The 12,076-nt window shown below is 46.5% G+C and overlaps 1 protein-coding gene across 1 annotated transcript in view; it reads right to left on the minus strand.

Moving 5' to 3' along the window:
• The window catches only part of CNTNAP2 (contactin associated protein 2), a 1,428,051-nt gene that overhangs the window by 157,335 nt on the left and 1,258,640 nt on the right, over positions 1-12,076 (minus strand). The window contains exon 19 of the mRNA XM_060157549.1: positions 6,398-6,634. Within this exon, the coding sequence (XP_060013532.1) occupies positions 6,398-6,634 (237 nt within the window). The remainder of the gene's footprint in view (positions 1-6,397; positions 6,635-12,076) is intronic.

The following is a 12,076-nucleotide window of genomic DNA, read 5'->3' on the forward strand; positions in this document are numbered from 1 at the left end:
TACTCTAAATATTTGGCAATATCTCCTCGTAGGTAATTCTCACGTCCTCACGTGTACGTAAATAAATGCAACAGTTTCTGAATGCTGCCCTTCCTTATTTTGCGTTACATGCGCCATTTAAAATATTGAACTACCTTCCTGGAATTGAAAGAACAGTCATGAGTTACTTGCATTTCCTATTTCTCCTTTCTGAACAACTCTGGCAAGGCTTCACTACTTGAGTTTTCTCTTGGCACTTGATCCTAGATTCCTTTGCTTTATAGCGTTTCAACCAAGAACTGTTGACTTTCGTCTCCTAAATGGGTCTCAGTTCACCCACTCTCCCCCATCTCCACAACCACAGGGCCTCCACTGGCACCTAGAATGCCCTGGTATTGCTCCCATAGGAGCCTGCCCCTGCACGCAGAGCTCCTGGCCTGACTCAGGGCCTCTGTGCTGGCCACACCCTATCAGTGACCTGACGGCCACCACCTGGGCTTCACCTGCATTGGCTTCTGCCTGGATCACGTGATCCAAATCAGTCCCTCCTTTAAACGTGATCACCCTTGACCCCATTTCACTCTCAGGCGAGTCCCCTCTTTCCGTGCTCTCTTACTACTAATCCATTAATGGAGGTGTCGCACTGGGACCTCAGACACAACATACGTGAAACCAGACTCTTGATCTTCCCCTCCAAAAACTATTCCATCACAATTCCCACATTTCAGTTAACGGCCACTTTATCCTTCCAGCTATTCCTGCCTAAAAGCCCTGACTCCCCTCTTGCTCCTATAACACACGTATGATCTATCAGCAAAGCTTCTTGGCTCAGTCTTTAAAACACACCCTGAATCTTACTGCTCTCATCACCTCCATTTCTATTCCTGGACCAAGCCACCCTCGTCTTTTGATTACTGTACTACCCTCCATTCTAACTACTGCCCTTCCGCCACGCTCCCTCAGCCCAGCCTGGCCTCTGCCCCTCACATACCTGGTCTCTCCACGAGGCAGTCAGAGCGGTCCTCTGCTCAGAACCCTCCCATGGCCTCCTGTCTCACTCAGAGTAAAAATCGACATCTCCATAGCGGCTCACCAGGCCCTCTGTGGTCTCCCCCCTCATCTCTGACATAACCTCTCATTATTCTCCTCCTTTCTCACGCCTCACCTGAACACACTGGCCTCTTTGTTGTCTCCCCAGATGCCAGCATGTTCCTGCCTCAGACCCTTGGCACCTGCTGGGTCTTCTGCCTAGGATGCTCATTCCCCAGTTATCTGCATGGCTGACCCCTCACTCCCTTTAGGTCCTGCTCAAATATTGTCTTCTCAGTGATCATTTCTGTGACTTCCTTATTAGAAGCAGAATTTACCCACTCCTTTCCCTTGGCCAGGCTCTCCCTTTTCTGCCTTATTTTCTTCCCCATGAGAGTTCTTACTATACAACATACTACATACTGTACTTAGTACGTTTACTGCTGTCTTCTGCTAAAATGTAAACTCCATGAGAGTAAGAATTTTTGTTTATGTTCTTTATGACTTAGTTCCCAACGTCTAGAACAACGCCCGATACATGGTAGGTGCTGGATAACTACTCGTTGAGTGAATGGATGATGGTTTCCTTGCTTCTGTGCTTTCTTCCTTCCCATGTTTTCTTAGCAGAGAAATCTTTTCAAGATGCATAACTGACTAGTTGTCTGGTTCACTTAAAACTCTTCAAACTTTCCAGCTGCTTAGAGGATAAAGACATACATTCTTAACATAGCTTATGATGTCTTGTCTGATCACAGCTTGTTACTTTATTTTAAAACATGCCATTTACCCTCTTACTTTTTACATTCAAGCTACCTAGGACTTCTCTTATTCCCTAGGAAATACAATTCTTCCTGCCTCAGGACCTTTGAATATGTTGCTCCCGTTTCCTGAGCTACTTCTCTCCCCACTCCTCAGTGATTTACCCTATTTTTTCTTTATTCTAATAGCATTAAAAACAATCTATTGTTTGGCAGTGAAGGAGATGATTAGGCAGTTGTTTGGCTACAGGTAGAAAAAACAAGTCAATTGTCTTGAGTTTTTATTCTCCACTTTACTTCTGGTGCTCTGACCTTGTATGATCCCAGCCAGTTTTCTTAAATACACAGCTGTATTCATTCATCATTTAAAACTTAATTTCTTTAGAACATACTTATTTAGTGCCCCTGTTGAACCCAAGGTTTCAAGGTCTAGAAGTGGACTGCCTGGCTGGCTATAAGTGTGGAGTCCACTTCTAATACAGACATCCATCCCCAGCCCCTGTATGGTATGGGCCAGGCCGTGCCTCGATCTGGGGATGCAAAGAGAAGTAAGAGAGGGCTCTGCCTTTGAGGCTGGGAGTTGGAGGAACTGGTAATTATGCCAAAAAAGCCCCACAAAACCCTGGACATTTTTCTCCTTACTGTCTCTTCGTCATTGGCCCCTTTACGTTCTCCAGCTCATTAAAATCAGTATTAAGTTGTTTTCGTTATTTTTTCTCTTTCCTGGATTTCTTGGACTTTGTAAATATGATGTAAAACTTCTCTAACTGCTTCACTTAATGGTAATGGAAATGATTTGCTTTGAGGAAAAAGATGAGTTGGACCTTAAAATTTATATATAGTGAACGTCTATAAACAGTAATGGCAATATTCTTGAATAATAAAATTCAAATGATATATTTATTCCTTTCAAACAACAGCACAAGAAAACCACTAAATGATGGGAAGGAGAATATTAATATTTGTTCATTAAAATAAAATATTATTAAGATGGAGCGATACTTCACTTCTTGCATCTCATGTTCATCTCCCGGGTGAATTAAAGCAGTTATAAGGGACAATTATTGGCTGCAGCAAATAATGTGCTTAACAGATTTATTCTCTACGGTCATCATCATTACCATCAGCAAACAATTACAGAGCACCTATTGTACGCAGATGTAGTACGGGGGGCCTTTCATCTCACTGGGAAGACAGGGCATATTTATAACAAAGATGGGTAACAATACAGTGTACTAAAAGCCAAACAAATGACATTGAAAATAAGTGTAATAGGAGTTTAAAGTAAGGAGAAGTCATTGAAAGGACGTGAGACTTGATCTGGGTCTAGAATGAAAGGCAGGTATTAAGCTACAGAGGAAGATGGAGCTTTTCCAGATAAGGGAGCACAGCAGGCAGCAGGGCAGATGTCCTTGGGGTGTGTGAGGAGTGAAGAGTTCCTGGAGAAGGGAGGCGTGGCCTCAATATGCGGCAAAACGTAGATTAAATCATGGGCTCTGGATAATAATAACCGCTAACACACACACATACAGTGTGCGTGTGTGCGTGTGTGTGTGTGCGTGCGTGCGTGCGTGTGTGTGAGGGTGTGTGTGTGTGTGTGTGCGCGGTGCGTTACGCTTACTAACTCATTTGACTTTCACAGCACTGCTCTGAGGGAGACACTGTGTAACAGATGATGAGACAGAGGCTCGGAGTGGCTCACGGCTGCCCAAGATCCCACAATCTGCAAACGGAGAAGCAGAATTCAAACCCAGACTTACTGGTTCTGCACTCCGAGCGCTCACTCAAGAGGCTGGTGGGTCCTGATTGGAAGCTGCTGGGACTCGGGATCTGTCCTCCGGATCCTGGGGAAGGAGGCCCTCCTGGCTGTATGACAGGGACACTGTGTGTGAAGGAAGACCTACTCTGGCTGGGCTGGGCAAGGTTAGCGTGACTGGAAGCAGAGAGACGGTCGGGACAGAGCATCCCAGGGACGTGCTGAGGTGCACTGGTACCCCACGGTGGGGTCACGGGGTGCCAGGAGCCCGGCTACCCTCAGGCCTTGGCAGGTCTGTGGAGGTAAGGCCTGCTGGAGTCCCTGGGCTGGGGGCCTCCCAAATACAACCTCATGCATCTGCCCAGGTGCCATTCAAAGATAACATTCTATGTTTGCCACGCCAGCAGCAATGTCGGGAAGCGCTGAATCAGAAGACATTTGCCAGGAGAGTAGCAGTGGGGAAGCAAAGGAAGGGATACTCTGGAGGGACACGGTGAGAACAGGATGCACAGGACTTGTCAGGCTGGATGGCCCGCAAGAGGCGGAAGGACGGAGTGCTCATGAATGAGGCCAGGCTGTGAGTTCTGGTGTCTGAGAAGCGGTAGCACTGTCAGAAGAAGAGGGGCCTGGTTCTGGGAGCCGTGAGGACAATACAGCTTCCGATATGTTAAGTTTAAGAGATGCCATGGCATTTAGTTAGAACTTTTTATTTTATTTTAATGACATTTTGGCTTAGTCCTTATTGATTTCTTTTCCCTCAATGAGTTCCTCAAATTTTTCTAGCTTTAAATCTCAATTCATAAAAAATGCAGTATTTGGAGTACGAAAAAGCCAAATTTTCATTAGCAATTGAGGACGGCCTTGCAATAATTAGAGAGAAACTGACTGTCCATGCTTTGCAAATGCACCGAGTGTTCTAGAGGTCTCTAAGCAGGGCAGTGGAGAACTCTGGGTCCAGCATCAGACACCTGGGTTCAGGAACCCCAGCTGTGCCACCACCAGCTGAGTGTGCAAATCACCCAATCTCTCTGCACTCCAGTCTACCACCTGCAGGAAGAGGGTAAGAATGGACTCTGCCTTATAGAGTGTGTGCTCTTGGGAACTAATGCATGTGAAACACTTAGCACAGCTTCGGGCAGCCTTACACGGTAGCCATTAATATGGAAACGACTAGTCAAACCCCCTGCGCATGACAAAGGCCCACAGACACACGCGTGGGTGCTCGCAGGGGCCGGTGCAGGCTTGGGGGCGTGAGTTACTGGATAGAATTGGGACCAGATTTTAACGTGGCAGTGGCTTGAGGAGCAGACAATACAGCATCTACTGAGGCATGTTCCTGACATTCTTGACGAGCTAGAGGTGAGAACCCACTGCCCACTGAGGCGAGGTTGGGACATGAGGGTGGAGAACATCGATGGATTAAACAGCTATTTAATCTGATGCAGGAGAAAGAAACCTAACAGGTGAACTTCCAGAGAGCAGGGGTGTACACTTTTCTACGTCCTGATTGAACTGTTTTTTTCTGGTGAGAACAGGGACAGGATCACTGAGAGCACCTGACATGTGTGGAAAAGTATTACCCAGCAGAGACAAGTCAACTGCGCAAACAAACGATACTCTGCGCTCACGTTACTGCTGTTTTTCTGTCCATCGTTTTTACAGAGCTAAACTGATATCGTACAGTCAAGGCTGTATCATGCCTTTTCTTGGTTTTATATAATATTACATAAAAATTTTCTCCATGTCATTAATTACTCTTCATAAATATTATTCTTAATGGATACACGATATTCCATAAAATGGTGATTCCCTCTTTTACTAACCGTTTTCCTAAAATGTAACTCCTAGGTCCTTTCCAATTCTTATTTTCATAAATAACAGTATAAACTATGATGAACATCTTCATGCTGAATCTCTGTCTGATATTCGGCTTCTTTCTTCAGAAATAATTTCTGAAAGGGAAAAATCCTAAGGAACATTTTTTTCCCACCTATCTTTTAAACTGACAGAGCATTGCCCAAAGAAGTTTAAGAATTTACTATTAACACTCAAGCTGAATTTATTAACACTCAAGCTGAATTGGGTTAATAATAATAATTTTTAGTTCCCACAGAAGAAAATCTTGATCTTTAAGATGCCACGGCACTGAAATAGCTGTCAGAAAAGGCTGCAGGACCTACCAGAGAATGGACTTGAGGACACGGGGAGGGGGAAGGGTAAGCTGGGACAAAGTGAGAGAGTGGCATGGACATATGTACACTACCAAATGTAAAACAGATAGCTAGTGGGAAGCAGCCGTATAGCACAGGGAGATCAGCTCGTGCTTTGTGACCACCTAGAGGGGTGGGATAGGGAGGGTGGGAGGGAGATGCAAGAGGGAGGGGATATGGGGATATATGTATACGTATAGCTGATTCACTTTGTTATAAAGCAGAAACACTAACACACCATTGTAAAGCAATTACACTCCAATAAAGATGTTTAAAAAAAAAAAAAAGGCTGCAGAGCTTCAATCATTAAAGACCAAGACCATGAGAGAGGTAGCCTCCGTGTCTCCAACCTGTACAGTCTCACTGGGAAATGAGAGAGATTTGCTCCTTGATAAACCTAAATATTTTTATTTGTAAAAAAGAGATCTTAAAACTCCAAGTGTCACAGAACTCAAGTTTTCAGAGAGGAAATGGACTCAGTGTTTGGCATGTTTATATGCTTTAGAACTGCTTCGATTGCTCTGAAAGATCGTAAGTCCATTTGTATATTCTAGAATAGGATGCCTATTTCAGTCGCACTGACACTCCTGGCTTAGTGTGTATTTGGAGAAGGTCCCCGATATTACAACACTGAAGGGCAGAAGGCTAGGTATCCTCGTCCTTACCGGTGGGTTTGACGAGAACTGCCAGGAAGTCGGTGGTGAAAGAGCTGACGTAGAGGAGGATGCAGGGTGCCTTGGTGGTGCTGAAGCTGAAGCAGATCTCCTCGCGGGCCAGGTCCAGGGCCCCATTCTGCGGGTCCAGGGAGTTCTCCGACCTGCTGCCCGATTCCTTAGCACCGGACCCGGGCGCCTGGAAGTGATACCGCAGCCACATCCCCTCTTCAAAAAATGCGCCCACATCTGTTTGAAAAGGAAAGAGAAAATGGAAAGGTGAGAGGTCCGAGGCTAATACCACCAACCATTTAACCTGGGTAGACGGTGAGCTTTGTCGTGGCCGCTAAGGCTGTTCCTGGAGGGTGGACCGACTCCAGGAAGGGAACGTCTATGCAGATGGACGTTGTTTCATCAACACGGATACGCTACCGAAACCAAAAAAGCAGTGTCACAGAGTATAGCAGTCTGTCCACTTAAAACGTAGTAGCTAAATTGAGAAACGTTAACTCATACCAGAAAAAAGTTTCACGTTTAGTACTTAGACCAAATAACTAATTTCGGTTGAAGAGAGATGCTGAGAATAGGCAGTGGCATTGTTAGGGAACTGCTGACCGACACCGCCCGCCTCGGCCAGACCCGCTTCCCTGAGCTGTCTCACACAGGAGGTCCCGATAAGGAACATGGTGCTGTGGAAAACTAGCCGGGAGGAGACGACCAACTTCTTAGAATCCTTCGCGCTGGAATCCCTCCTGGCTGAGCGATGCACACGCCATCAGGAAGGACCCTGAGTCAGACCAAATACGGGCCAAGCAAGATGACTGGCCAGAGACAACCCGGAAACTAACCCCATCACCATAAAACCTGAGGCCGCGAGCCATGTGGCAGAGCAGTTCTCTGGGGTTCCCTTACCCTGCTGCTCTCTGCCCAGGTGCCCCTTCCCAATAAAGTCTCTTGCTTTGTCGGTGTCTCCTTGGACAATTCATTTCCTAGAGTTAGACAAGAGCCCACTCTCGGGTCCTGGAAGGGGTCTCCCTTCCTGCAACAGTATCACATGAACCACTAATTCAAGGAACTCATGGGCATCTTCTGAGAGATCGGAGTTGCTTTGGATGTTCACCCAGGAAAGCCCTTGGTGAAACCCTGATGAAGTCCTGGGAGACTTTGGGTCTAGTCTTCAAAAATCACAAGACATGAAGGTAGAGGGAACTGGGCTCAAATTTGGTGCTGCCTTTAACTGGTTATGCGGCCTTAGAAGTTAATTCGCCAGCTTCTCTAGGCCTCAGCATTTTATATGTGCAAGAGAGGTAATAACAGTAAGAATTACAAAGGATAATTAAAGTAATTAGCACATAATAAATAGTACCTATTATTATTATTAAGAAATTAGAAGAAAGGTCACCCATCCTTCAACAGTTTTTTCCTGTGGGCTAATCAATGCTAATTAGTTTTTAATCATTGCCTGGCAGATACGCTCCTGCTACAGTTTCTCCATTGTTTGCTCCATGTTCTAAAAGCACCTCCTGACTCCCTGTGAAAGGCTGGGGGGCTAGCAAGGTCTGCTTGGCCTTCACAGTTAACTGTTTCATTGCCTTCTGCACGTGCCCTTGAAAGCATTTCCCAAACTTCTTTGCCCGTGGAACCCGTTTCTCTCGTAAGACTTGACATCCCACTAAACTAACATTACACAGAGTGTATTTTGTGAAACATCCGCTCTACATTATAATGAATAGGGGAGGACCGATTTTAAGAGGATTCTTTCCTCTGGGAATTTTGAAGTCTGTTCTTGTTAAAGAAGCCTAGCACAGAGAGAGTCAGCAGCACAGTGTGGTGATTCCGGGTCTGCAGTCAGACACCTGTGGCTAACCAACCCTGTTAACTTGGTCAGTGGCTTGAAACTCTCTAGGCTTCAGCTTCCCTCTCTGGAACCTGGGGCCTCAGGTTGTCGTGAGGGTTCAAGAACCCATGGATGATGCTCAGCCTGGTGCCTGGAATGTATGACAAGCGTCCAGAAAAGATTACTTAGTCATATTCCAAAGACAGGTTACCACTTTCTACTGAGGGCCGCAGATGCCACCCTGACCCCCACCTCACACGATCACACATGTGCAACACTCCACCCGGCACTGCTGCAGAGGCTGCCACGTCCTGCTTCCCACTGAGCTGTGGTGAAGAGGTCAGTTAACTGCAAGCTCTCAACTGTGGGCAGTACTGTTCTCCTCCTGGACCCCCACCCAAGGGCTTTTGCAAGTGTGTGTGTGTGCGCGTGCGTGTGCATGTGTGTGTGTGCGCATACATGGAGGGTACTATTGGCATTTGGTGGGTGGGGGTGAAGCCTGCTGAGTGTCTTGTGACATGTGGGACTGTCTCACACAATTAAGAATTGTCCTGCTCAAAATGCCTAGAGTGTCTTCGCCGGGAAACACAGGATTAAACAGACGCTTAATCCACGCTAGTCACTGCACGGCTCACCAGGATGTAAAGGTGCAGCAAATGCGTCAACGCCCTTAAAGAGTCTTCTGTCTGAAACTGAGCAGGACCCTGTGGGGCTCCTGGGCACAAAAGCCTTTCTGTGTCCCCTTCCTTGGGTTCCAAAGTGCAGGTGCAAACAATTGCTGATCAGGGAAGGGAGGGGATGCAGAGACCAGGGAGGAACAGTCAAGAAACAATAGTGCAGCCTTGGGGCAGGGTCCTGGTTCCCCCTCGGGGGACACACGTAACAATATCTTTGCGTTCTTCTGCAGAATCAAGGCCCCCACCAAATGGAAGATGTAACTACCTGATGATGCTCTCTTCACTCCAGAGAAGGTCACAGCTCGCCCATCATCACCTGACACCAGATGATCTCTGGACTGAAGGAATGCGGACCCTGCGTGCACCCTCATCCGTAACAGCAACCTCGCCCCTCGACTGTGAAACTCCTCACAAACCCCCCTGGGTTGGGACACACTGTTTTGAGGGCATTAGCCCGCTGTGGCCCCCTTTGCCTGACAAAGCAATAAAGCTATTCTTTTCTACTTCACCCAAAACTCTGTCTCTGAGATGTAATTCGGTGTAGGGGTACAGAGGCCAGATTCAGCTTCACGTCCAGTGGCAGGTGTAGGGGAGACACACTGACACTTTGAACACGTGTGGTGAGAGTTATGGTGGTTTACTTGGTAGCTTATGTGAGAAGAACCCCCCTCTTACTGCCCAGAGGATCCTGAGCTGCCTTTTCCACTCTCTCAGCAAAGAGAGTGGAACTGATCACCAGCTGCATGCCCGGCACTATGCCGGGTGCTGAGGTTACAATCCTTGTTCTCAAGGTGCTCTTGATCTAGAGGAGAATTTAGGCTAACAGACATCATCAGAAGGCAGTGTGCTCAGTACAGGATCAGGTTTATATAAGGGGCACTTGGAACAACAGGGGTACCAGACCTGTCTCCAGGGCTCCAGGAAGACTTCCCAAGTGAAAAGACATTGAAGTCGGGGCCCGAAGAGCCAGAGGCGGGTCGCTATGTAAAGGTGAAGATGAAGACAAGCCACTTTCTAGCTGAGGGCGCAGCGTTCAGACAAACTTAGGGGCCAGAGAGTCTGCAATGTGAGCATCGTGCTCGCAGGTGAAATTCACACGCTCCTTTTTTTTTTTTTTTAACAGTATCAGTTATTCACACAAGACTCACTAGGCTCCCACTACTGCTGGGAAAACAGTGAAGGAGACAGAGGTGATCCTTACCCTCAGTAGTTCAGATCCTAGTGGGACAGACGGACATTACTAGGACTGGCTGATGTGACAGCGTCTAGCAGCTGGTGGGGCGGGGAGCATTCGGGGACAGCAGGCAGGCAGGCCGCCCAGAGCAAAGACACCAAGGGGTGTGTTTTGCCAGCAGAGAGGTTCTACCAGAGGATGCAGGGGTCAGCATCTTTAAACAGGTTTGGGCCAAGCAGAAGAGAAGAGGTAGACCTGGGGCCTGGAGAGAGGGAGGGAGGAAGGCTAGAGATCAAGGCTGGAGGGTTTGAACAAGCCGGAGGCGAGCAGACAGGGCGGATGCACAGGGAGAGAAAAAACGTATCGGGCCCTTGAAACTCAAGACTGAGGAGCGCAGCACCTGGGCCTGGGAGGGGTGGGAGTTCTGAGCAGCAGAGGCTGAGGAAGCAGGTAAAGCCAAGGAGACCACAGGCACCTGAGCCACAGATGCAGCCCATCGCCGGTGAGATCCTAAGCTCCCTTGGGCCAGGCTCTCCCCAGGTATTCTGCTCCCAGAGAGAGGGCAGAACTGAGTCCCTGACAGCACTTCTCAACAGGCCTGGGAGTCTGTTAAAATGCTGGTGCTCAGGCCCAGCCCCAGATTTTAGCTCAGAGGGTCCGACTCAGAGGGTCTTGAGAATCAGCACGTGTAAGAGGCGATGCTTAGGGACACAAGAGTCTGAGGTGCTGGGAGCTGGAACGGAGGCAGGATAGTGCGCTCGGTGGGGCTGCTGGGCGGTCCTGTCTGGGTGAGAACTTAACGCTCTTCTCAGATAAACTGGCGACAATCCTTCCAAGGCAGATCATAAAGGGAAATTTGGAAAGCTAGGGATTTTGGATAAACAAATAAAAAATATGCCATAGAGAATACTTTTGGTGTATTTCAGAGTCATCCATCGTTAAGAAGCTTTAAGGATTCATGCCAGTATTGGAGGAAGGGATATACTACGCTTAAAAGCGTTGCTCTGAAACCACATTGTAACCCAACTGTCAAAGCGGGGCCTGGGAGTGCTGTGAGCCATTTAAGGTTCCAAGTGGCAGAAGTACAGCTGTTATTTCATTGTTTCAGATCTTTTTAAGGAAATGCCAAATCAGAGTACTGCAATTTCATTTAGGAAAGTAATAGTCCCATCCCTTCTGGATGAATAATTAAGATAATGCTTACTTCACAAGCCCCAAATAACATCTTTTCCCCCATTAAATGATCAAAAAGTTGATTTCGAATGCTTGATTTAAGGTTTAATACTAATATGAGATAGTTTAATTTTTGATATTAATTTTTTTGGATAAAAAAATGATAAATTTTGGGTCTAGTTATTCTAAGATATATTATGAAGGAGATTTGTTGAGTTATGTGTCTCAAAATTTTGAAATACATTATGCCAGACTTAGGATCGTAAAGGTCACAGGCATCTTGAAGCAGACAAGTAATCTTGTCTTCACCATTTCTTGGTCTTCAAAATGGATCATATGTAAATTACCCCTGACTGTGGAAAGTAAGTTTGGAAATGTTTGAAATAAAATCCATAAACCATACATCCCAGAAAAATACCACAAAGGTATTCTCCCCTTTGTCTAACCAAATCCCTGATGCTCACAGTGGAAAAACAAACAGCTGGCAGCCACCCCTGTAATTAAATTGCTCATCTTTTTCTCCTCCAAGTTCTATAATTCTATTCCTTTTGTCTTTTCACTTAGGATATGTTTTGCAACCTATATTTTTTAAATAGACATGATTCTTTCTGTTCTCTAATTTCCCCCTGAGGACCCAGAATTGAAAGTCCCCAACTCACAGATGGGTTCTTTCGCAAAAGTTTATTTCAGAGTCAGTAACTTGCAACTTGGAACTATTTTCCCATAGAAACAATGCTTTAAATGATGGTTAGTTTGCCAGGAGAGTCTACAAATGCTGAATCACTCTGGATGGGTAGTAAAAGATAATTGAAGAGTGCCACTGTGTATTA

This window comes from Lagenorhynchus albirostris, chromosome 8, assembly GCF_949774975.1.
Source record: "Lagenorhynchus albirostris chromosome 8, mLagAlb1.1, whole genome shotgun sequence".
Lineage (NCBI taxonomy): Eukaryota > Metazoa > Chordata > Mammalia > Artiodactyla > Delphinidae > Lagenorhynchus > Lagenorhynchus albirostris.